The sequence below is a fragment of the Bombus flavifrons genome, chromosome 3, assembly GCF_040668555.2.
Source record: "Bombus flavifrons isolate JBK064 chromosome 3, iyBomFlav1_principal, whole genome shotgun sequence".
Classification (NCBI taxonomy): Eukaryota; Metazoa; Arthropoda; class Insecta; order Hymenoptera; family Apidae; genus Bombus; species Bombus flavifrons.
The window spans coordinates 1,014,258-1,040,415 of NC_138444.1; the positions used below are offsets into that span (position 1 = coordinate 1,014,258).

Genomic DNA, 26,158 nt, shown 5'->3' on the forward strand with positions numbered 1-26,158 from the left:
GCCCGCTTGAAACAAATAACAGATAAGGAAAAACTGATACCAGATCACCAATTTGGATTCAGAAACAAACACTCTACGATAGAGCAAATGCACAGACTCACTAATAATAACAGCATTAGAAGCCAAACAATACTGTACAGCCCTCTTTATGGATATAGAGAAGGCATTCGATAAAATAAACCACAAATGCCTTCTACAAACAATCAGGAAACAATTCCCGGAACAAATATATCATTTATTAAATTCGTACCTAAGCAGCAGAACCTTTATAGTAAAAATTAAAGATACATACTCTGAAGTTAAAGATATCAAGGCAAGGGGGGTTCCGCAAGGAAGCGTCCTAGGACCAATGCTATACACACTATACACGGCCAACAACCTCAGTTCGCTGTTGAGTGCCGAAGCGTGCAGACGTGTCTAGTGCTCTGAGAAGTTCGCAAAACAACACGTGTCGCCCATTCGTCGAAAGTGAATACAGCCAAGTGTTTCCTATCCTTTAAAGGAAAAATCCCACAGTTCGAATCTCTACCCGAATACTAGCCCCATAGCCTCTCGACTAGTTATTCAAATTGAATTAACTAGCTCGATGATGGCCCAGGAATCACGACCAGGCTCTCCTGAGCAAACATATAATTGCTCCGCGCTACCTCCTCCGTGGCAAAAGTGCAACAGATCCCCCGTACCAATGACGCCAAACATTCAAAGAAATGAAAAATAGAAGCATCAAAAACAAACACAAACGCCACCCAGTTTGAACAGCCAACAATCAACACCTACAACAGGTACGCCATATTAGAAATCGCAAACGACTCCATGGAAATCGCTGATCCACCAACAAACCAACACACTCAAAGAAATTCCCCTCCCCCACCACTATTTGTTGACGATGTCATCGACATACAAACGACGATTAAGTCCATAGAGAGAGATATCTCTAAAGAGGACTACAACCTAAAAATTAATAATAACAAAGTGAAAATCCTGCCGACAAACCCTGACGCATATAGAAGACTCACCAAACTACTTAAGACCATAAACGCCAACTTTCATACATACCAGCTCAAACAAGAAAGACCTTTCCGAGTGGTTCTACGCAACATCCACCACTCAGCGGACGTGGATGAACTTAAATTCGAACTATTAAAGCACGGCCACGAAGTTATCAACGTCAGTAACATAAGGCATAGAGTCTCGAAAGACCCGTTATCCCTATTCTTTATCGACTTGAAACAAAAGTCGAATAACAAGGAAATATACAAAATCAGTCGGTTAATGAATTCTATAGTAAAATTCGAACCACCGCTTGTTAAAAAAGAGATAGTGCAGTTTAAAAGGTGTCAAAGGTACGGCCACATGCAGAAATACTGCAACCATACCTTCCGCTGTGTTAAATGTGCAGGTACACACCCCACTGACCAGTGCGCTAAATCACCGGAAACCCCAGCGAAGTGCATCCACTGTCAAGGTGACCATCCTGCTAACTACAAAGGCTGCCCAGCCTACAAAACCCTGTACACAAATAAGTACCCAAAACTCAGAGCAAAAAAGATAACCAACCAAATAGCCAGTCCTCCTAAATTCACTACTACTTCAAGCTCTTTAACCAATCAAATACCCAGTCCTCCTAAATTCACCACTACTTCAACCTCCTATGCCCAAGCAGTGCAAGGAATCCAAAATAACCCGAATAGCCACAGGGAAAATTCTCAAAATAGTGTCCCCAATTCACAAAACACAGACAACGTCTCTAGACTTGAAAAGCTAATAGAAAAACAATCGGAGCAAATAAATAATTTGCTATCACTATTAACACTCATCATGGATAAACTAATACGCCCCGATGCAAAATAAAAACAAGACGCATAGCTCTCTGGAATAGCAACGGTCTAGCTCAACACAAATTTGAGCTAAAACTCTTCCTTAAACAGCAGCTAATCGACATAATGCTCGTATCTGAAACCCACTTCACCGACAAAAACTACCTAAAAATATATGGTTATAATTTCTACCATACCCAACACCCCAGTGGAAAGGCCCACAGCGGCACCGGAATCATAATGAAATCCAGCATTAAGCATTACGAACTTCCATCATTCCAGGAAGACTACCTCCAAGCAACAAACGTAGCTTCATCACTTCGATTTTTAACGCTATTCTTCGCCTTGAATACTTTCCTAAGGCCTGGAAAATCTCACTGATTACCCTCATCCCTAAACCCGGAAAACCGATATATGAAACTAGCTCCTATCGCCCAATCAGTCTTTTACCTACCCTGTCTAAACTATTCAAGAAGATGCTAACGAATCGATTCCTTCCACTCCTAGAGGATCTAAAAACACTCCCAGATCATCAATTCGGCTTTCGGAAACAACATTCAACAGTAGAGCAAATCTATCGCATAACCCACATGATCAGCCAAACCCTTGAAAAGAAAAAATATTGCTCAGCGGTATTCCTAGACATTCAACAAGCATTCGACAAAGTATGGCATGAAGGGCTACTATACAAACTTAAAGAAATCCTACCACACACCTACTACTCCATCCTAAAGTCCTACCTAACCAATAGACAATTCATGGTCAAATGTTTAGACGTCACTTCCACAACATTCCCAATAGAATCTGGCATACCCCAAGGTAGTGTCCTTGGACCCCTGCTGTTCTCCATCTACACTGCCGATTTATCTATATCAACTGAGATAACAATAGCAACATTTGCTGACAACACAGCGCTATTAGCTTCTCACGCAGACCCGGTAATTGCCTCATCCACTCTCCAGCGATGTCTCGACTCTATGGAAAAGTGGTTTCATAAATGGGACTTCAAAATTAATGAAAAAAATCCTCACATGTAACCTTCACGCTACGAAAACAAACCTGACCCCAGGTCACTATCAACAATACAACAATTGCTAGCAAGAACTCAGTCAGATACTTGGGCATGACCCTGGACAGGAGACTAACATGGAAAAACCACATCACAGACAAAACGAAGCAACTGAAGGACACACTAAAAAAATTCCATTGGCTCACGGGCCGACGCTCCAAACTAAACATACAGAATAAAATTACCCTCTACAAGACCGTAATAAAACCTGTCATTGAAATACTTCAACGCTTCCAATCGAAAACGCTAAGATCCCTAATAGATGCACCTTGGTATGTTACCAACGAAACAATACATCGTGACCTCAAGATACCCACAATCAAAGAGGAAATAGCAAAATATTGCGACAGATATAGCAAAAGAGTCAACAAACACCGAAACCCCCCAATCACTGGACTACTTGATACGTCGGACCAGATCCGCAGGCTGAAGAGACACAAAGAGACACCCGCTAGACCTAAACGCTAGATTCAATTAGTTATTTAAATTAAGTAATATTTACTTATTTATAATACTTACTTATAAATTATACTTATCTATAATAAGTATTAACTTATTATAAATAATTAACCATGTCACTGCGCCACGCCAGAAAAAATTACTGAAAATTCTCAATGCGAGAATTGATTGTAAATTTTAATAAATAAAATAAAAAAAAAATATGAAATGGTGTGCATTCATATATACTCAAATCATACCTTCATTACTGGAGTCCGTTGTTAACGTAAATGTTTTCGTATAGTCGGGATATTTTAATAGTGGCATAGTTTTTCTTTTAATGTATCGAAGCTAAGTTGTGTTTTGTCAGTCCAGTGGAATTGTATGTCTTTCTTAGTTAGTTCTGTTAACGATTTGGCAATTTTAGAGAAGTTTCTAATAAATTTTCTATAGTATCCAGCTAGCCCAAGGAATGATTTTACATGTGTAGGATTTTTGGGAAGTTTGAAATTCTTTACTGCTTCTATCTTTTTAGGGTTAGGTTTTACTCCATCTGTTGTCACTACATGTCCTAGATATTCTAATTCGGGTTTTAAGAACTCACATTTATCTGGTTGTATTCTTAGACCTACTTCCCTGAGTCTTTGGAATATTTATAATGGCTAAGTTTTTATTATGTTCATCTATCGATTGCCCGAATATAATGATATCATCGAAACAAACGAAACAATGATTGTTAATCAAGCCTCTCAACGTGGTATCCATCATTCTTTGAAAGGTAGCAGGTACGTTCTTGAGCCCGAATGGCATTCTATTGTAGTGGAAGTGCCCTTGTGGTGTGCTAAATACAGTGTATTTCTTTAAATTCTCGTCCATGGGTATTTGATGGAATCCTGAGGATAAGTCTAAAGCGGAGAAATATTTTGCATTTCCAAGTTGTGAGAGTATATCGTCAATGTCAGGTAGTGGATATGCGTCTTGGTCTGTTAGTTCGTTTAACTTTCTAAAATAATTTACTATTCGTCACTTTTGTTTCCTTGATGCGTCGATTTTCTTTGGAACAACCCAGACAGGAGAGTTATAGGAAGAGTCAGAGAGTTCTATAATCGTTTTGTTTAACATCTCAGTTTTATGATGTTCGGGAGGACGGTAGGATTTTACGTTGATGATCTCATTTTTTTTAACGTAATGGAATGTTTGGCAAGGCATGTGCATGGTAATGTCTAAATTAAATACGTCCATGTAATAGAGAAGAATTTTTTCCATAGGTTCTCTAAGAGGTTTTTCTACGTGCGATAGTCGAATTAAAGATTTGAATTTTTCAATTTGATCTACAGTGTTTGTATTTTCAATAATGTTAGAAATTTGAACTGAGGACTTACCACCATTGATAAAGCATACTGGCGTTGGCTTTCCTTCGACGTATACAATTTTTTGAACGGTTTCTCCTGGTGCGAGGGTTGGTTCTCGCTACAGCAGAAGGGTGTTATTATCTAATTTTAATGTTTTATTGGAGAGTTCGAATCGATATTGATTTAAACCAGGTAAGCCTAATATGCCGTCTTCTATAATAGGGAAATTATCATCTACTAAGGAAAATTCTATCTCTCTGTTGAATAAATTTAGTTTAATTTTGGAATTGGATTCGTATTTGGAATGTCCCATGGAGAATTTCTTTGTGTCTGGTATTATTGTTCTTCCTGGGTAGCATCCTCGTTTAAGCAAGTTGATTCCTGCTCCCGAGTCAACGAGAAATAGCAATCCTAGTCGTTCTGGTAATTGTAGTCGTATTGCGGGTAATCTTCCTGAGGTAGCATTGTTAATTCTGATTGTTCTTGAATGTGGTTTATTCCTGGAGAGGCTTTTGTTTGAGGCGGTATTCGAAAATTTTAGCATTGATTGGCAAGGTGTCCCAATCGATTGCATATGACACATTTTGTTTGTGTCCTTTCGTTTAATGGTCGGTTCTCAAGCTTTGTAAAATTATTCATTCTTGGTTGAATGTTTTGTGTGGGAGGAGTTTTGTTATTCATGTTACTTGTAATCGTGAAGCGGTTACCTACTGGACGAGACGTCTGGTTACGATAAGATGGTGGAGCGGTTGTATGTCGTGTCATCCGTCTGCGAGCGTTGTCTTCGCGAAAGTATCTTTCCACGTCCATTGCTTTTTTCCTGCGTCGATGATATTTGGGGGGGGGGGAATTAGCCAACAGCACTTGCCCGATTTCTGAACGAAGGCTTCTTACATAGTCAGTCACAGAGTCCATGTATAGTCGATCGTTCATCGCTCGTCGAGTTCGTCCTTATATTCATTGGTAATGCTGTATTGAAATTTGTTAAAAGCACGTCGAAATCTAATGTTATAATTTTGCACGCTTTCGGCTAATCCTTGCCTTATTTCTCTTAATTGATCTCGGTGTTCTCTTATTGATGCTTGAGTAGCTACATTACGTCTTAATGCTTCGTACAGAGTTTCGAATTCGTTAATGTGGATATTGCGGATTGCTATTGCAGCTTTTCCTACAATTTTCCCTATTTTCATCATTTTTAATAATAACGTTTGTTCGCTGCACATCATTCTCATTTCTGTTACTTCACGAATAAAATCTTCTACACTTACATCATCTTCTCCGTTTAGTATCAGAATACATTTTAATGCAATTTCAGCTTTTAGATTTCCAAAGTTTGCAGCTGTTGGATTGGATGGTTGGACGTATGTTGGTGGTCTTTGTGACATAGATGGAGGTGGATTAGTATCGTGTTTTAATACTGATATGTTATCGTCATCGTTAGTGATCATAGAACCGAATTCAGTTGATTCTACGTCTATTTGCGATAGTTTAACACGAGAGAGGTTTCTACCTAATATTTCTATTTCGTTAGCGCGGTTTCATTTTCTTCGTTGGCTAATCTTAATGCATTCTTTATTTCGTTAAATTGTTGTCGAAATTCTTCGTTCTGTCTCTGTACTAAGTCTAAAATTGCTCTGGTAAAGGAATCGAGTGATCCCGTGTTATTTTGGGTTCCACTTGTAGAGGATAAACTTGTCTCGACTTTTGAGCCTTTCTTGCTGTTCATTGTGAATATTGTCTCTTCGCTAGAGTTGCTAGAGAAACTAACTTTTCGCGTTCTATATTGTTTAAAAGAATCCAGACTTTCCTCACCTTGATACGTAAATTCGTAGAATGATGTTCCTTTGCGGTGTTTTCCTCTGTGGCACGTTCAAAGGTATTGTTTGAATGTCAAACTCGCTCTGTTGATTTGTTCTATGCTGACAGTAGTCCCGCTGATTTGATCCACTGTGGTAAATTATTGGTAACAGAGTTCACAACACAAGTGGTCCGAATCCTTCGATCTTCAATTTACATTGAAACGAATGGATCCTGGTAGGATCGCAAAAATGTCACGTAAAAATAATGAGAAAATAATCATAAAAAATGTTGGGTTCTTGAACCGAAGTTTGAGATACCTTTATTCTATAACAAGATCACAAGTGTGCGATTAGACCGCTAACGAAAGACTGAGCCTCGATCAAGACCCAGCATTTCTAGATGTTTGTTTATCTTATGCCTACGTGCCGAATTCATATTCCTTTGTTTTGGAAGTCGGTGTCGTGAGCAAGGTGGTTCAGGTTTCCTGAGTCGGTTGGAGATATTTGTTGACGTTACACAAGGCTCATTGCGCTGATTGACCCTCCAATCGGCTTACCCTGTCGTACACCGAGTCTGAGACACGATTCGGTTGTTATTTGACCGCTGCGATTCGTCCGACCTCTGGTCGTATTTCGTGGATCCTGTCTGCCATTTCGGCCAGGGCGTTTGCGTCCGTTTCCCTCACGACGGCCAGGACCCGTTGCGTATTTGCCGATTTTTCCAGAGCGTCATAACAAAATCGTTCGAAACTGATGGAGTGACCAGCTTCTTTAAGTCCCTGTAGAACTTGGACGGCGTCCTATCCCCCATTTCTTCGACCTCGAGCAACTCCCGCACTCTCGTACTTTCTGAATCGGCTAGTCTTCTGATGAGTTCGCTCTTGAACTGCTCAGTATTGAACTGCTTGAGCCGCTCGTATCGTCCCGTCGCCGGCGAGCACTATGTACTCGACTTGTTTTAAATATCGTTCCCCGAGGATCGCGACGATGGCGTTAAATTTCGTTTTGCCACTTGTGATGCGCACGGCCTCGAACTGCGCTTCCAACATGACACAGCGCTATTCTTTGAGGCCATAGTGGCGGTACGCGGAATGGTTGGCCAACTGTGTCTACGTTGTCCGTGGCGTTCGTTGCGTGCGCTTCCTCGTTGGTATTTGCCATTTCGAACACTCGTGATCTACGGAAACGACGTTTATGTGGCACGAACATGTTCATCACTTTCGTTTCAAATCACGTCATGGTCACCAACTTGAAGTGGTAGGATGTGTAGGGTGCCAAAGAAATATTCGGCGTTTTATTTAACAGTGTGTTTATTAACTCGACTAGCGGCTTCTTTACAACTTTCGGCTCGCGACTGGTGCGGACGACTATTTATTCACGACTGCTCACTTACGACTCTCGCTTACGACTCCCCAATCACGACTGATGTCTTAATCCCTTTCTTTTCTTTTTGTCATCTTTCCATATCCCCACTACGCACGTGTTCGTTAGGCGTCCGCGATCGTGGTCACGTACGCCTTCTTCCGAGTATTTGGCGGAAGGACCGTGGGGATATCGATGGCCCATTAGGCCTGTCGGCATTTACGCTTTATTGCGGCCTTGTTTATGTTTCGTCGGTCTCTCATATACAGTCTTCCAACGATGGCATACTATGTACCGACGAAACCGTTGGAAACAGAATTGTTCTTTGCGGTCTAGTGCCACTACATAATAAAAAATAATAAAAGAGATCTATACCGATGTAAAATTTTCAAAGACGATTTTTACAGCCTGGCATATCTTGTTGTGAACGAAGTTTTCATAGATGCTGTTTATTTAAATTCGTAAAGTATAATAGAAAGATAAAGAGATTAGTGACCAATGAATATAAATATAAACAGATCGCCAAATTTTGGTGAACAAAGCGACCAACGTGTCGACTATGGCTACACTTGTGACTTATTTACCGAATGTCCAGCTAGACAAATTGTAAAGCACAAATTAAATAAATAAATAAAAAAAACTTGTGACTTGGATTATGTCACAGATATATAATGGGCCGGATTCAATGATCTAGTAACGACAACTTTTTGCGAATATGTCGGAAATTAGGGGACTGCGACGGTTATACGTATAGTGATTCTGAACATACAAAAGTGTTCAGAATCGTGATTTTCACAGCATATTAAAAAATCATCAAAATCTGACAAAAAATAAGGGCAAGCTTCTAAATAATTACGATAAATCTTATTCAGTAATGAAAGTAAGATGAATGAAAATTGTGGTTAACAAATTAGTCATAACATCAAATCTTGTCTGTAGTTAATTTGTTCTTCTGTTTTTACCACTGTTTTAATAGCATGCGTAATAAACGAATAAGCATGCAAAACATATACATCGCATCAGAAATATTATTTGCAGCAGTTAACTACTGAAATTATTATTAAGGTGAAATTTAACTTTTGTTATAACAAAAATATTATCGCGAGGAACATAAATTTAATGTTAAATCTAAAAAGCTATTGTGTATAGACAATATATTACAATTATTGCATCATTTCATTGATCCATTATCGTTTGAAAGAAAAAGTTTTTCTTTCTCTTCTAAAAATATATAATAAACAATTAATTTCTCTTTCTGAGTCAACTAAGGTTAATTATTGCGCGATTTTGTTATTCTCATACTTATCTATATCGAATTACGGAAAATACAATCTTTCCGTAAAACTGTACAATGAAATAGACTTTTGTAGTATGGGTCCGCAGGGAATATTGGTGGAATTAATAACCTCGTTTTGGTAGAATTAAATAGGTTTTTGTATATGCTAGCAGAGAGGAAATTTCCTTTCTGATACTGGAATCAAACAAACGACATTCCTAACTTTAAAGGTTCTTGTATATGCTAGCGTGGAATATCTGCAGTACTTGACTGCTGGCGGCAGCACTAGTCTGGGAAGATCCGGAATCATAAGTATGAGCTCTCTCATTTTCTTTCTGATACTAATAGTAGGTAACATTCTGTATACATCTCTTAAGTTGAAAGGAGGTTTGAAATATAACGTATTTTTCATATATACGTAGTATCCCTTCTTTAGTTTCTATGTGACAGGTACTTTTATCAATTAAGTCAGATCAAGTATGTATGTACTTACGTATATACATAATTTCTATACTATACCATTCGTCGAAGCAAATCACAGAGGGCGTAAAAAACACTGATTTTTCATAATCGGTATTTCAGAACATAAGATACGCCGATATCCCATATAACGTCAAATCTATCCTATATTTACATACATAAACGATGGTAATACATATGTATATTCTGTACCTTGTCCATAACTAAATGAATTATATAACTGAATGAATTATTTCGCTTGATTAATTCGAAAGATTTTATCTACCGATTCATTATCGATAACGACACCGACATGGACGTCTCTTGTTGTCTGTGCTATCGGACGGTTAGTTTTATCGCATAAGGGTAATACAGATTACAAATACCTGAATAACTAAAAGTGTATCTCTATTTTCCGATCCAAACACACTAGAAATATCCCTGCATGAATGTAGCTCGTTATAATTGATCATTAATAATTTTATTTTCTCATCTCAAGTAACGAGTTAATTGATTCTTTGATACAATGTATTAAATAACAGTTTACATTAATTACAATACAATAGAAACCACACCAATAATTTTAGTAGGCAATTTACACTACTATTGTACACCTAGGGTCCAACAATATCGTCTTCACTCCTGGAAACGACAGACGTGAGGCGACATGACGTTTTGTCGGTGACGCGACAACTTTCTGATATCGAACCATATCCACCGATCAAGTACATATTGTTTTACGCATTGCGCTACGATATTCCAACTATTGTTCGACGTTCAGCAATTCAGAAAATCAATCTAAAAGTAGAAAAAGTGACTAGTGAAAGTGACAGAAGTTGTGAAAGCGTCGCAGACATCGCGTGTTCGCGAACTCCGTATGACACCAGATATTGTGATACGGACTGCACACCGATAAATGCAAATCTTATGAATTCAAAGTCGCGTGGTTACTATTCGTGTAGAAATTAAGAAGACAACCCGTTGTTACTTTGAGAAATAATTTTCTGTCAATACTGAACGTACTTTAATTTGAATAAATGACCCATTCTTTTTAAGGTATTAATTCACAATAGAGTGACATATTTATTTATTATTTAAAAAATGGATGAAACAAGGAATTACATAAACTTAGTATTAACAGTTAAAAAATATCCAGCGTTATATGATCTCAGTTGTAATGACTACCATAATAGGGTTGTACGAAATAAAATGTGGAGAGCTGTAGCGCAAGAAGTAAACGCTTCTGGTAAGAATTATTCCAAATTTAAATATGTCTTTCAGGTTTCCTATAAAAGTTCAACCGTATTTTTCATATCCCTGCAAATCTTTCCCGTAGCTGCAGAATGTAAGGAGAAATGGAAGAATCTTCGCGCCAGCTTCAGTAGACATTTAAGAAATCAAAATACGGCAAATTCAAAAGCAAAAAAACCATATTACATGGCCGATTATATGGATTTTTTACTTCCTTACAGCAAACTTCGCAGGTAACTGACCTATATTGACATGCAATAGAAAATCGATAACATATCACGTGATTCATCGAGCTATTTTTTTCTGTTTTTCTTTTCTGTTTTCAGGCCAGATGACAGTTTGAACGAGGAAGGACCAATAGCGCAGGAGAACTGGAACGAAGAGGAGACAGCTTCTGATACGTCCTCTAATTACGAGAAATTAAACAAATCTAACCAAACGATGCCAGAACCAGAAAGAGATGGAGACTCGAAGAACGAAGAGTACACGTTCGTGAGGAGTAAAACGATGAGGCTTACAGACGACCGATTATCACATAGGTGCTTGGATAATTGTATCCTAGCCAAAAAACGAGATATCGACGAATCGATTAATGATGCAGACTTACTGTTCTTTAAAAGCTTACTTCCAGACGTACGGCAGATGACGAGACAAGAGAAAAGAAGTTTTAAAATATCTGTATTGAATTTGATCGATAAAATACTAAACGAAAAGGAATCGGCAATGTCGATCGAAAACGATATTCCTTGCGCTATAGTAAAAAATCAACAGGATGAAAGGGTCGATCAGTTTTAAATTAAAAGACTATCAGAGTTTGTAATGATATGTATAAATGTATAACAATATAGACTGCCTAAATTACGTTTAATAAAATAAAATATATAAGAAGACTTGGAAAGGGTGTTAACACAATTTGTGAAGAGAAATCTGTATTCTAAAATAATTTATAATTTATTGATATATTATTATCGATAAAACCGTAATAATAATAAATAATTAACAAAACCGTATACTTTACCACCAAAATAAATAACAAAATCCCACAAATACTTGTAATAATAAGAGACAGTTAGAAACAAGATACGGTCGAACGTATACAATTTTACGACTGCACCGGACTGGATAACAGAAATGGCTCATTTCCGTTATTCCCACTCCGATAACAACTTATTCTCCTTGCTTCGTAAATTCGCAAAAGATACAGAATATGTAGAAATGAGCGGAAAGATATGCACGGCCAAAACATGTCTTGACAGAACTGAGAATCACTGAAGATTGTGGATTGGTCAATCGAAACAACGCGGTATCTTCGAGCCAACGGAAAAAACTAATGAAAATTGAGTATGCGTTGCGCCAAAAGATTTGTCTGTTTCCGGTGAACTGTCCGAAAACAATTGTATTCTGCATTCTACAGAAACATTCTTAAATGTATTGTATATACGATGCACGTGCGAATGCGAACATGGTCCTTTTCAGACAAATTGTCTTTACAAACTATACTTTGCATTAGTAAGAGATCCTAAGAAATAATCGCGTAGCTTAAAAACGTGGATCAATGCGAGAAAACAAAATAAAAATCTTCTTTCAATAACAAATTACCACATTTTTGATGATCTTTTTTATTTTTCTGAACATAGGAAAATTTGCCTAAAATTCTTAGTTATAACAGGTTATAATAAAAACTAATTGATGTGTATTAATTTTTAGAATAATATAAAGATAAATATAAATAACGACTTTAGAAATCCTGAAATAGTTCTACGTTTTCATATTACTCCAACTGGATATGAAAGAATTTTAAATCAGATTGTACTTTCATTGGCGTATATCAGAATTTTTACTATTGAATGTTTTTACCAAAAAAGTGTAGGATATTTCAACCAATCGATTCAAGATCAGTTATAACGGAATATAAATATGTATACTAATTTGAATAGAAAAATGTGTTATTATCAATCGACAAATAAGCAGAATATACATCTTAGTAGCACTTAAATTTGAATATCTTTTTACGAGAAACATTTGCCGATCACCGTTTATAAAACTACGCATCTATTCAAACAACCAAATCTTCTCCCAATTATTCAATAATTATGATGTAACATACATAAAAATAATTAGTTTGTCGTTGCTTGAACTTATCAAGAGCAAAGTATATACACGTCACAAAGGCACACTTGTCGCGTCAATTCGTGACACAACAAAATTCAGCTTCGCGTACGACCGATACGGGCGAATCGTTGTTATACGGACGTACCTGGAGGCTGGACGAGAAACGCGCATGCGTCAATTCGAAAAGGCCTATCAGAATAAAGCAATATCACGGTAAGGACATTGGGGGGGGGGCTCTTGGTAGCCTTGCGCGTTCTTCCGATTCTGTAAAAGCTGGAGGCGCGTCCATTTTGTTAGCACGTACGATCCCGGTTAGTCGACGCCGGTGCAAAGTATAATTCTCGTTTGCAACGAGTTCGTGTTACTCGAGTAGAGTAAGGGCTACGAAGCCAGTGACTGTCTGTCGGCGGCGTTCGTGGATTTGTAGCTGCGTATCGTAAGTACAGAGAGCGCAGCTGGCAAGCGTGAGAACCTACTTGTAGATACATAGCGCAACAAGAATCAGAACGGAGGAGAAGCCGCTGGAAAGAGAATCGTTGTGCCAGGGCCGCGAAACGCGTCGCGTACCCGGTTCGTCGTTAGTTTTAGTTTTAGCAAAATGGCGGAACTACAGGGAACCCCGGTTGCTCAAGACGCCCTGTCCGTAGCCCAGCTAGAGCTCGGTGGAAATCCAAACGCCTTAGCTTTGCGTAGGCCGTTTGACCCTGTGGCACATGATCTCGACGCGACCTTCCACCTTACGCGGTTCGCCGACCTAAAAGGATGAGGGTGTAAAGTCCCTCAGGAGGTTCTTGGGAAACTCCTCGAGGGACTACAGGCCGACGATGGTAGCGCACAAGATCATGAACATGCCCATTTTATGCACATGGCCATTCCACGCATCGGTAAGTAGCTTGATTTTATTGCGCGCGTGTACAAGAGGATATTACGCATGTCGACATGTTTGATTTTATGTAGACATTTTATAATAATTTTATTTTTTCCTAACTTTTATTGGTTATGTTCATACAAATATTTGTCCGAACGTTTCTACGATTAAATTGCCCTTTCCAATTTTTATATTTTTTTTGGCAATTGTTTTTATTAAAGAGAAGATGTAGAAATTACAATTTGTTAATTAAAGAAATTTTTCCCGACGAAAATTTTCCATATCTGATGGTGCTGTATGTTAATATTTAAATACCATATTTTATTCATGTAATATAGTAACTAGAGATTTGTTACTCGCTGTGGGAATTTTAGCTGTAAATAACAAATTTTATTGGAAATACCTAGGGCGCAAATATCGCAATAGGCATCCCTATCGTGTTAGCAGCCATGTTATCGTCTCCCGCCTGATTTCTCCCACGCCACCGGAAATGCGAGTGTTCTCAACTTGTACTTAAATAATATATACAAAATATGTATATAATATCGGAATAACTAATATGCAAATAATATATATTTTTTCGATAATGTTATTTTATAATTTAATTAAAATACATCTATTAAAAAGAAATCATGTAAAAAAAACTTTGAAATATTATTTTTTTTCTTGTCTTTTTGAAAATAGATAAACATTAAACATTTATATTTTGCATTTCAGGCATTGGCATGGATTCCTCCGTAACTCCACTGAGGCATGGAGGGCTTAGTTTGGTACAAACTACAGACTTCTTCTATCCATTAGTTGATGATCCTTACATGATGGGTAAGATACACAACACTATGATATTTTAATTGTCATACAATTTTAATAGTTACATTTTCTATATTATATTCATTGAATCCATCAATTATAGTAATAAAATACACAGTTTCTTTATTACGGATAAAATTTGTTTTATGGCATGCTGTTTAACCACTTGTATTGGAGTATTTTTCCAGGTAAAATTGCATGTGCAAATGTTATCAGTGATCTGTATGCCATGGGTGTTACTGAATGTGACAATATGCTAATGTTGTTGGGAGTCAGTACAAAAATGACTGAGAAGGAAAGGGACGTTGTTGTACCCTTGATCATGAGAGGATTCAAAGATTCTGCTCTGGAAGCTGGTACAACAGTAACAGGAGGTCAAACAGTTGTTAATCCTTGGTGTACAATAGGTGGTGTTGCTTCTACTGTTTGTCAACCAAACGAATACATTGTGTATGTACCAATGAATGAATGAATAACATATGATTGTACCATTCCTTCCTTAATGATGATTGTTTATATCACAGACCAGACAATGCCGTTGTGGGTGATGTTCTTGTTTTGACAAAGCCACTTGGAACTCAAGTCGCTGTTAATGCTCACCAATGGTTAGATCAACCAGATCGCTGGAACAGAATTAAACTTGTGGTTAGTGAAGATGATGTAAGGAAAGCTTATCAGAGAGCAATGGATAGTATGGCCAGGCTTAACAGAATAGGTATGTGTTAAATGGTAGTTTGATATTTTTATTAATACAACAACAGTAATTGACTTTTTTATTTTCCAGCGGCTAGATTAATGCATAAATATAATGCACACGGAGCAACAGATGTTACGGGTTTCGGCCTTTTGGGACACGCACAAAATTTGGCCAAACACCAGAAGAATGAAGTCTCTTTTGTTATTCATAATTTGCCCGTAATCGCAAAAATGGCAGCTGTAGCAAAAGCATGCGGTAACATGTTTCAACTCCTTCAAGGTCACTCGGCGGAAACCAGCGGTGGATTACTTATTTGCCTACCTAGAGAACAGGTTTGAAATCTTTTGTTCTTTAAGTATTTTACTCAAATCCTGCTAATACAGTAGAGTATATTATTCGTCATTAAATACTCTAAAGAACAGCAGGAAAAGAAATAGAGATTTCCATGCCGATTTGCTATTGTAGTCATCTTGGTGCTGTCGACTCTCTTACAATTATTTTTTTTCCGTTAATATGGAAGTTATTAACGAAATGCTTCTTATTGGTCATATTCATATATATATAAATTCATTCATATACATATTCTTAGGCTGCTGCATATTGTAAAGATATCGAAAAGCAGGAAGGATACCAAGCGTGGATCATTGGTATCGTAGAGAAAGGGAATCGCACGGCCAGAATAATCGACAAACCACGAGTAATAGAAGTGCCAGCTAAAGAAAAAGATGGGGAGCTTTGGTAAAGGATCACAGATGTTGGCGAAACTTTTTTATTTACTTTCATGTATTTAGGAGAAACTACACGCAACACAGAAAACACGCATTTACATAAATCAACACTACTGTACGAGATTCAAAGCACTTATATGTGCACCATTATTACGGTGAAGTAACGAATTTTCAATATTTTTATGGAGTAAAAATTTGATTATATACAGTGATCGTCCCATTTTGTCCCACGGGTTAAAAGAATGAGATACAATAATATAAACTTATATTTACGTGTTATCTTTATTAAAGTTCAGTCTCAAGTTTTAACTTAGGAGTAACACGTTTCTTTTTTTCTCGTTTTTAATTTTTGTTGAAAGCTGAAAATATTTCATCATAAAACTGTAAAATGTTCATAATAGTCTTCCTGACAGTTATGAATCCTTATTGGAAAGAATTCAATACAAAAAACAAATTTGAGGAAGCAATGAAGTAACGAAAGAAATGAAATTTGAGTATATATTTTTTTTAAGATTTAAGACTTAATATGTACTACATACGTACGTACCCTAGTAGCAGTAGGCTCGGGGCAAGCTTCAATTGCATTTGATCAAACTTGCAATATGTTGAGTGACATTTGGGTGCTTAGTGTTAATAAAGGACGTTAAGGTACACATAAATGATAGCTCGTGATTATGGAGATTTATAAATATATTTTAAAAGGGTATACAATATTGCAAAAAAGAAAAAATGGTTTTAACGATATATTGTACATTACTTCGACTTACGGATTTAATAGAATTGAAAAAGGAAACATTGAAAACATAGTTATATAGATGCAACGTTGTAAACAAGGACATTATTAACCCGTAGTACACAATGACAGGCTTTTAAGGCCAACGAGATTCCCACAATTTGTAATTTTGACCTATTGTTACATAGAATGTGTAAGTTGTCCAAACGAAAAGAAGGCCTTCTCTAGTTTTCTCGTTACATACGCTTTTGAAAATAATTATAAAAAGAAATAAGAAATCGAGCACAGGCCCTAATGTTGTATTACTTTTTCATATGAATAAAGTGCTACTTTGTCAATAAAAATGATGTATTATTATCATTAAATTTTTAAGAATCCTTATATATTAAAAATAAAAGAACCATTTAACGTCGCAACTTAATATGGCAAAGTACACAGCAAGATTGATATTCTAGTAGATAAAGGATGTCATGTACTTAGATGCGTCCTTCAGTACAGCCACCGATCAAAGCAGAAAAAACTAGATGTTTTCATTCATTGGTTAATCAGTTATCTAACAGTTCGACAACTGGTCGCCATCGTGGTTTACAGGTCACTGTTATAGAGTAACGTGTTATATTTCAAAGAATTATAGTTACCATAACATTCTCGCGTGAATTGTCAGAAGTAATAGTATAGAGCAACTTGAAGTTCAAGTGTTCAACATAAAAAGTTGACCAATTTTTTTATTTTGGTGTTTCTTTAAAGTAACGATTTAATGGTAACGCTATCCACGTGGTGTTCCAAGGCTACGGCCTTCAGGGCCGTAATACTAGGTGCCCCTGCTTCTGGTAAAGGAACTATGTCAACTCGAATTGTCAAACATTTTAAGATGACTCACATATCGAGCGGTGATAAATTACGACTTCATATGAATAGTAACACCGGTACGTTTCAAACTATAAATTTTTTGTTGTATCGTTCAATTATACCAATAATAAAACTTTTGCGTTTGTTTTCTAAAATAAATTTGTCAAGAACATTTTTAAATTTTATGTATGTGTATATTCATGATATATATGTGTGTACATAGATGCTTTGAGCTCAAAAATTGTCTTTGACATGTTTTATTTCATGAAACACGCTTATTAGAAAAGCGCTTATTTCTTCGATATTTCCTAAGCAAATTAAGATTGCTCTTGTTAAGTTTTGTTTAACGATTTCACGTAATAGCATCGTATTACGTTCATTGAGAACTAAATTTACGCGAGAATAATTGAATGAAAACCGTACTGTTTATTTCTAAATACTCAAACATCTGGACTCGTGCTCAGAATTATATTGCAACATTATTTCTTGCTAGATAATGTAAATCTCTGTTGATATTTTATTGTTTCAAACTGTACGCATAATTTAATAAGTTATTGATACAAATACAGGAAATTAATCTAGCGCAAGTATAAATTGCCTTCGTGATTCTGTACATATAATCAAGCTGATATACGTAGATTCATGTTATAGAATCTATCTGTATTAGCTTATTAGGTATTTCTTGTTACTTTTATGAATTAATCTCTAATCTCTAATCCTATAAAAAACTACTATACAGACTATTTTACACATTTAATTAAAAATCAGCAAAGTAAATTACCAAAATTTTGTATAGTTTGTAACAAATTGCTTAGAAGAATACGCACTCTGGAAATAGCTAATTACGGATGCGATTAGAGTATACTTTATGCTTTTATATATGTATCCAGTATCATTCTGTCGGGTTATTTATTCAAACAATGACAAAATACCAAACTCTTTGATATATATACGAATTTAAACAATATTCTCGGGATAAATATGATCTCTCATTGATACAATTATCGTCCGTCTCAAAGTCCGCCGTATGATTAATTAACAGAAAAATAACAATGCTTAGTATGAAACGATAAATATATGTAATCGTTACGTTAATAAATAATACGTATGTAATCATTTTAATTATATAGAATTGGGCAAAGCAGTTTCGAGTTACGTGTTATCCGGTAAATTCGTTCCTGATGATGTAATGATATCAATGATAAACAAAGAAATCGATTCGGTTGGTGATCAGAATTGGTTGCTAGACGGTGAGTAATTCAACGGAAATTGAAATCTTAAAAATGTCACTTCAGCGTTGGGCAATATTTAATACAATTAATAACTGATTATTAGAGTTGAGATATTTTATTGCCTTTTGTGACTAACGAATGAATTATTAAATTATTTAAATATCTTCGTTTAACAATGTATAGTTGCAGTTAGTTATTTAACTATCAATTAGATCAAATATTAAATTCGTTATTTAATTATTAAATTAATTACTTTTGCGATGATTACTTTTATCAGTTAATGTCCAATCCTGACGTTGAACATACAATGTATTACGGTGGCGGGTAACTAAATTCGAAATAAGTACTTGGCATTGCTACAGGATTTCCAAGAACCTTAACGCAAGCGGAGAAACTGCAAAAAATACATCCAGTGAATCTAGTCCTCTACCTTGATGTTCCCATCAAGGTGATATTAGACCGCGTGAAAAACAGGTGGATTCATTTGCCCAGTGGAAGAGTATATAACATCGGGTTCAACAGTCCTAAAGTACCGGTAAGTTGGAACAGAAACTTCGATTTGTATCCAAATGTATCATTAGTAACATGTCTAATAAAACTTAATAATTAGATTACCTTCCCTTCGATTTAGTAACCGATGAAGTTTTTTTTACGCGATTTTTTATATTTTTGAGACTTTCGATCATTCTCAACTATATATTTCCTTCGAATGACTAATATTAATTTGGTTTTCAACAGGGTAAAGATGACGTGACCGGTGAACCCTTAAGTAAAAGGGACGATGATAAGATTGAAATTGTACAAGAAAGGCTGAAGAGATATTCAGATGCAACTGAGCCTATCTTAAAATTTTATGATAATTTAGGATTATTGAGTACTTTTCGAGGTAACACTACTGATGAGTTATGGCCACTTGTAAAGCAATCCCTTACAAAATACTTATCATAGTTTTAATTTGCTAGAGCATATTAGTATTTTAACAGAACAAATAACGAATTAGTGCAAATCGTTTAAATTAATAGTGAACATATGCTTCCATATGTGCTGTAAGGTATCAATTTACATACGCACAAATATTAATGGATTGATTAATGAATACAAATTGTGGAAAAAATCTATGATATATTTTTCTGTAACTTACATATACTATATATATATATATATATTTAACAATTGACGTAGATCATTTAAATATTTTGCATGATCATAGTACAAAACTTGTTAATTTTTACTTGTTTTATACATGTTCAATTTGATCTTTATATTTAAATATTTTCTTTACATCGACACGTTAAATTTTCTAAAAGTATTTACGACAACAATATCAAATATTTTAATAAAAGTCACGAATGGAACAAGCAATTGTAAATGTAATGGTTTATATTTAAGTCCACTTACCATGCTTTATAAATATCAATTGTAAAACATTATTGATATTGTAATATAAAGGAATCAAAGAAGCTAAAGACTTATTCTAAATTGGTAGAATTTATTCAGGCTCGTATGATGTAAGTGTATTAAGGTATGATATATATTATGTTTATATTGTAATTTTAAGATGTATTAGCAAAACAGGAAATAAACTTTGGAACATGATTTTTATCATTTTTTCATATTTATTTTTAACTGTACCGATATAAGAATTTTAATAACTTTTAGTTGTGTACAGACCTTAATTAATATGAGTATAATATACCTTATATATCATGCTCACATTTTCTTTTCATTCGAATATTAACTCATTTTTTTTCATGATAACAATAGCTTAATGTTATATATGCTTGTTAACCCTTTGCACTTGAGGACTTTTTCGGTCGGGCGTAGCAGCTAATCCGGATAATTTAGCGTATACGTGACGCGTGTCTTACAGCTAGCGTAAAATGATTTTATATACAAATTAACTTACAAAAACATTATATTCTAATGCTTTATCTATATTTACATCTTTGAAAATATGATTTTGTAATATTAATTTCCGTATCTCTTTTTTGTATGATAATTTATAAAGATTTCGCCAAGATGCATTCTTGAATGCAATTGATCTCATTTTTCAACAGTTCAAAATTAAGTTCATTTTCATTTGAGCTAATTTCACTTCCGAAAACCATCTTTTTAGGGTTTTTAAACTATTATACTTTCGCCATGATCTTCGAATCCGAACTAACGTTGGAGACGTTATTAGAACCCTAATTTCGGGGGAATATGAGATTAAATATTTTATCTCCATTTTAAAGTCTAACACTTTACATTTCCTAACAAAGAACGTAAAGAGCTAGGGAACCAATTTACGAACTAATATTACACTCACATCAATTGGAGATGTCGAAATCTAGCATGAACAGGATCTGTCGTCTTTCGCTCACCACTGGAGTTGCAGCACGGAACGCCGTGGCGACTGAGAGTCACCTCTTGAATGCAAAGGGTTATTTACATGTTTCTCTTTCATAACATAAAACGTTATGTCAAACATAGTGATGCGCTTTGGGAACTTAGTATAAGTTCAATATAGTCGTCAAACGAAAATTAGAATACATATTAAATAAATAAATAACTTAAAGATGTGTTATGAAAAAGAATTTAAATTAATTGAAGCTTAAATGTTATAACAGGTAGATATGGTTAAATATATGTATAATGTGCTCTGATGATTGCACACATACACACACATTTTTGACTTAAGCACACAACGAAATATACTCAAGTTGCTTTTGCAAAAAATCTAAGAGAAATCTAATATTGCTGTGTTACAAAATAAGCTATGTCAGGAACATTTCCGTAAGGAATTAAGAAATTTTTATAAAAAGTACTCTTTATAACAAAATCGTCAACTTACGATCTACGCAAGTTCTTGACGTGATAATTGCGTGAAAAAGAATAAATATCTTCTTGGTTATGACAATTCTAAGTCATATAGTAAATCAATATCTTAACAATTATTTAAAAGCAATAACTTTTGAGATCAATAAACAAGATAAAAAAAATTGTGCATCAACAAACCGATATACAAAAAGCCGCATTAAATTATGATCACAGAAATAAAGTATCAACGATAACGCTAATTTGAATCTATAAATGCATTATCGCGAATGGAAAATATTGATATATTAATTCACGTCAGTCATTTAACGAGCACGTTGAGATCTAAAGATCATCTTGCGGCATAAATTCATTTTAGAAATTAATACTCAACTTTCTAATATGCAACGTTGTCATCTGCTAAAGTCGTCAATTGATTTCTTCCTTGTACATATATGGACGAATGAAGAGAGAATTATGATTAATGACAAACATTATCATTCTTCTCCAAAAACTATCCATGAATGTTTTTTAAGTACATGATATTTTTTCTTTAATGTCTATGATTAATATCTCACTGTACTAGTTCAAATTCTTCGCACTCGTCAAGATCATCATCATACGCCCCACTACTTGTAAATGAGGTAGTAGTGGGAATTATGTTTTCTGCAATTTCAATTTTTTGTTGGAGATCTTTCCCGCTCCCTTCGCAAAATAAAAACATCGGATAGTCGACTTTCTCATCTTCCGGCACCAAGTACTGTAATACCAAAAACATATCATTGGATTTAGGAATTATCTAAAATATAGAACAATGATCTTCATGAGAATGACCATACATACAGAGGGAGCAATCTCCATAAAGTTTGTAAATTGCATTTTATTATGAAAATAAAATCCAACACAACAACTAGGATCCATTTTTGAAATTAACATTTTTCTCGGTGAAGTACAATGAAAACTCGTCAAAGGAAAATTATCTTTTGATACATCAACAGTTTCTTGACAATAATGTGGGTCTAGATTAATTAATTTATCTTCCTGGAAACCAATAAAATAGAGCGAATGGCGAGGTCGGCCACCGATAACTCCAATACAGGTATTTAGCGTAAGTAAATGTGTTAGACAAGATGCATAAACAGGATTCAATTTGTCAGCACCAAGCCTTAAAGGTACAAAAAGTATAAGAGATTTCCACTTGCCATCCGGCATTTGGCATACATTTTCTACATCTTGCAGATAAACTGTAAAAAAATATTATAAATTAGGTGTCTGGAGTATACAGAAAAATTCCTATTAAATAATATTATTCAATTCAAATAAAAGTATCTCAGCTGTTGTATCACCTGCACAATCTTGAGCAACATAAACAGCCAAGTTACTAAATACTGGATGTCGTTCTGCTGCTTGTTCTACTGCTTGGCTTAAAAGATGAGCTACAGAGGAAGGTCCATACCAATCTCCTGCACGTTTTCCCCACAGGGCACCCAAAGAAACAAGTGTATGTATGGAAAATGGAGATGTGCTGTCTGGTAGATCTCCAAACGATTTAATTATTAACCTGTGATTATGTTCATCCAATTTTTGTTGTTCTGTTTTTAGTGGTTGATCTACCTGCCACCGCCATTCTATAGAGAAAATGAATTATTCTATAAAAAGAGTATAATATATATGATATATGTATAATATGTATAATCAATAATTATTGTATTGCAATTTATAACTAAAATTTATGATGAAGATAAGTGCCTCTTCCAAGAAAATGACAGACCAATGCCTGTGCCAACATCATTTGACCACTACGTAGCATACATCCCCAACCACAGTCAGTGGTAAATGTAGAACCATTCAATATAGGAAATTCCCTTCTATATGTTAACCAAAGACGTGAGGTGAAATCCTTCTTAAATTCCTCTATGCCATCTTCAAAACTAATAGCATCCATAGCTAAAGATATTTCACTTCCAGTGTCTAAAGTCTTTTCAGCTTCGGAAGCCTTTTCCAAAAATTCTTCCGGCTTTTTGCGATAAATTTTTCCAAGTAAGCATACTGGAGATTCTTTTGAGAAATTTGGTTTAACTACTTTAATGGTCCAGCCTTCAAAGAAATCAAATCTAAATGACATTTGTTGCAATATGCACATGTGTTAGCACATTTAATGTGGCACATAAAATTGTCGCAGGAATCAATTTTTCTATAACATGTACATTCATGTTTTCTGTATTATATGTGTTAACTAACTATGAAATTGTTTCACACTAACCATATTTAACATTATTCCACATGGATAATAATTTTGTTTTGACTTTGCTATCAACTTCTGTACTAACATTGGAATCATCCATAGGTAATTCATTGTTTGTAGTAGCTGCTAGTTGTATGTTTGGAACACGGTCAGTGGCAATAATCCCAGAGAACAGCCCTATTGTACTGTTAGTAAAACCTCCTAAGAATGAGCGACATTTGACAAATCAAAGGTTCATATATTTCTAAAACTTTTTTTCTTTACGACCTTTTTCTTTTTTTTTCTTTTCTTTTTTTCTTTTTTCTTTTCTTTTTTTCTTTTCTTTTTTCTTTTTTTCTTTATACGAAAAAGTTTGCTTAGTGAATGAAAAAAGAATGAAGTAGGATCACTAAGAATCATGATCTAGATTTTAGTAATAAAAAAAGTATGATTAATAAACAGAAATCTCCGTTGCTCACAACTATGAACAGTCAAGGAAGAAATCAATTACTAGGAAATTTTTATGCGTAATTGACTCGCATTAAATTCGACACTTACCTAACCTCTCCCTGGAAGATTGCACCTGTCCATTCATGCCCAACAAGTAAATTTTAGAAAGCATGTATTTCAAGACATTTAAGTACGGCACAGAAAGGTGATTACATTTTTGTATGAATACGATTATGGTTACCACAGTTTTATCGCATTGCGTACGAACTGGTTACTATTGTCACAGAAGAATTTAACACAATTATGCATCGGTTGATGCACACGCCGAGCTCAACACAAAGCTCGTTACCAGCCTACTGTTAACTTAACGCTTCATTTCCTTCGAATGAAATACTAGGTCCGTAAGATACTCTACAAGAATAATTTGTTTTCTTAAAGATGGTAGTCAACTTGAGAATAAACGAAACAAGTGGCGTATCATAAAGCAAGCGATCAAAAATAGTATAAAGACACACTCGAGCCGTCGACAGGCAAGGACGCGTGTTTACAAAGAGCGTGGTGAAATTCAAAGCGCCCGTTGATAACTTCACCAGCGCCGTATTGTGGCAAAATTAAACACTACAAAAGTGCATGCGAGTGCATCGGTAGAATGCAGGGACAAGCAAGGATTGCGTTGCCCAGATCTGATTTCGAAATGGTGGTATGTATCTTATCAAAGAATGCACACACTTGAGGATGCTTTAATTATTTGAGTAAATAATGTAAGAATATATGATCGATAATTCCTTTCTTTTCAATATACAACAATTAAGTTGTATCTATCATATGTATTCTTCTTCTATCAATAAAATTTCATTAATTGCTACAATGGTATTTTATGAGTTATAAAAAAATATCAAAACAATTATTTAAAAATAAGTTTATAACATATTATCGTATATAGAATAGATACGCTATATTACTGGTAATCATAACGGATCATGGTTTTCTGTTTATTCATTTTCATATTACGGTACTGCAAATACCTATCGCCATTTCATTAATTCTCCTTTCGAGAGTCTAACAAACGTTGTACCGTGTTTACCCGGATTTTAAAAAATCCCACAGCAACAGCAGAATTTACCTATTAAACAGGCGACCATTTATTGAATAAAAACCGAGCAAGATCCACTGTGATCTGTTCAACTCATTCAAATGATTAATTAACAGATTACCTCTTTCGTTTAAAATTTCCTTTATGTTACTATCATGGAGAGTTGGCGAGTTGGAAAGAAAGAGAACACAGAAAGGGAAAATCGTAATGTCACTATTACACGATGAACCTCGTCATTTCTCTCGTCTCGTTATTTTCACACTTTTTTAATTCTAATTGATTAGCAGCCGAAATAGAAAGGGGAAAAAATGTTGAAACCACGACTGCCACCAGCAGAGTAGGATTAATGGAGAAATAACGGAGCGCAACCGGGGTACATTATCCCTTTTCATTGCAGTGTAATAATGCACTTTTGTCAGGAAGGACCGACAGAGAGGAATACAGAGAAAATCAGGTGGAAAAGAGAAGCGAGAGGAGCGAGGGTATGTGATGAACGGTGAGACGAGGAGTTTGGATGTTCCATGGTGGGAGCGCGAACGAGCAGGACAGAGGGTATGAAGAAAGAGATGGGGGACGAAAATCGCGTGTATGACAGAGAGAGAGAGAGAGAGAGAGAGAAGGAGAGAGAAAGAGAGAGAGAGAGAGACACACACACACAGGAGGAAACTGTCATGCGCGTCTTGTCGCGGAATAACCAATGAGATACGCGTATCCCGGCTTACCTCATTGATTACCACGTTCGC

General features: G+C 35.5%; 4 protein-coding genes and 1 long non-coding RNA gene across 9 annotated transcripts in view; 3 read left to right on the plus strand and 2 right to left on the minus strand.

Moving 5' to 3' along the window:
- Window positions 1-6,680, minus strand: part of LOC138177927 (uncharacterized) — a 31,007-nt gene extending 24,327 nt beyond the window's left edge. The window contains exon 1 of the long non-coding RNA XR_011172571.1: window positions 4,707-6,680. This is a non-coding gene — a long non-coding RNA (uncharacterized LOC138177927). The remainder of the gene's footprint in view (window positions 1-4,706) is intronic.
- A 1,143-nt stretch (window positions 6,681-7,823) lies between these two features.
- LOC138177925 (uncharacterized) lies at window positions 7,824-11,828 on the plus strand. Of its 2 annotated transcripts, XM_069109270.1 has the most exons (4): window positions 7,824-9,918; window positions 10,191-10,818; window positions 10,909-11,056; window positions 11,150-11,828. In XM_069109270.1, the coding sequence occupies exons 2-4, from the start codon at window positions 10,674-10,676 to the stop codon at window positions 11,616-11,618; spliced, it is 762 nt and encodes a 253-aa protein (XP_068965371.1). In that variant the 5' UTR covers window positions 7,824-9,918; window positions 10,191-10,673; the 3' UTR covers window positions 11,619-11,828. The 2 variants fall into 2 exon arrangements, with proteins under 2 accessions (XP_068965371.1, XP_068965370.1); XM_069109269.1 differs by having other exon boundaries at window positions 7,824-10,818.
- A 1,365-nt stretch (window positions 11,829-13,193) lies between these two features.
- Sps1 (inactive selenide, water dikinase) lies at window positions 13,194-17,115 on the plus strand. The gene is made up of 6 exons (XM_069109268.1): window positions 13,194-13,819; window positions 14,521-14,625; window positions 14,802-15,063; window positions 15,138-15,328; window positions 15,398-15,642; window positions 15,900-17,115. The coding sequence occupies exons 1-6, from the start codon at window positions 13,534-13,536 to the stop codon at window positions 16,050-16,052; spliced, it is 1,242 nt and encodes a 413-aa protein (XP_068965369.1). The 5' UTR covers window positions 13,194-13,533; the 3' UTR covers window positions 16,053-17,115.
- A 195-nt stretch (window positions 17,116-17,310) lies between these two features.
- Window positions 17,311-20,448, plus strand: Ak3 (Adenylate kinase 3). Its single transcript, XM_069109271.1, has 4 exons — window positions 17,311-17,697; window positions 18,751-18,870; window positions 19,215-19,387; window positions 19,591-20,448. The coding sequence occupies exons 1-4, from the start codon at window positions 17,529-17,531 to the stop codon at window positions 19,798-19,800; spliced, it is 672 nt and encodes a 223-aa protein (XP_068965372.1). The 5' UTR covers window positions 17,311-17,528; the 3' UTR covers window positions 19,801-20,448.
- Window positions 20,449-20,471: 23 nt separating this feature from the next.
- Window positions 20,472-25,898, minus strand: Atg4b (Autophagy-related 4b). 4 transcript variants are annotated; one of them, XM_069109266.1, is made up of 7 exons: window positions 25,537-25,898; window positions 24,431-24,733; window positions 23,912-24,094; window positions 23,398-23,745; window positions 22,995-23,276; window positions 22,492-22,892; window positions 20,476-22,408 (listed from the first exon to the last, which is right to left on the minus strand). In XM_069109266.1, the coding sequence occupies exons 2-7, from the start codon at window positions 24,492-24,494 to the stop codon at window positions 22,223-22,225; spliced, it is 1,464 nt and encodes a 487-aa protein (XP_068965367.1). In that variant the 5' UTR covers window positions 24,495-24,733; window positions 25,537-25,898; the 3' UTR covers window positions 20,476-22,222. The 4 variants fall into 4 exon arrangements, with proteins under 4 accessions (XP_068965368.1, XP_068965367.1, XP_068965365.1 ...); XM_069109264.1 differs by lacking the exon at window positions 25,537-25,898 and adding an exon at window positions 24,838-25,381; XM_069109263.1 differs by lacking the exon at window positions 25,537-25,898 and having other exon boundaries at window positions 24,431-25,381.
- Window positions 25,899-26,158: the final 260 nt, after the last annotated feature.

Bases quoted from the DNA above. Each gene is read 5' to 3' on its own strand.
- LOC138177925 (XM_069109269.1), top strand. From the start codon at position 10,674: ATGGATGAAACAAGGAATTACATAAACTTAGTATTAACAGTTAAAAAA. The intron at 10,819-10,908 runs GTAAGAATTATT...TCTTTCCCGTAG, and splicing joins GCAAGAAGTAAACGCTTCTG to CTGCAGAATGTAAGGAGAAA. The intron at 11,057-11,149 runs GTAACTGACCTA...TTCTGTTTTCAG, and splicing joins CCTTACAGCAAACTTCGCAG to GCCAGATGACAGTTTGAACG.
- Ak3 (XM_069109271.1), top strand. From the start codon at position 17,529: ATGGTAACGCTATCCACGTGGTGTTCCAAGGCTACGGCCTTCAGGGCC. The intron at 17,698-18,750 runs GTACGTTTCAAA...TTAATTATATAG, and splicing joins TCATATGAATAGTAACACCG to AATTGGGCAAAGCAGTTTCG. The intron at 19,388-19,590 runs GTAAGTTGGAAC...GGTTTTCAACAG, and splicing joins TCAACAGTCCTAAAGTACCG to GGTAAAGATGACGTGACCGG.
- Atg4b (XM_069109266.1), bottom strand. From the start codon at position 24,494: ATGCTTTCTAAAATTTACTTGTTGGGCATGAATGGACAGGTGCAATCT. The intron at 23,746-23,911 runs GTTAGTGTGAAA...ATTTCTTTGAAG, and splicing joins GTGGAATAATGTTAAATATG to GCTGGACCATTAAAGTAGTT. The intron at 23,277-23,397 runs GCACTTATCTTC...TTTTCTCTATAG, and splicing joins CTGTCATTTTCTTGGAAGAG to AATGGCGGTGGCAGGTAGAT.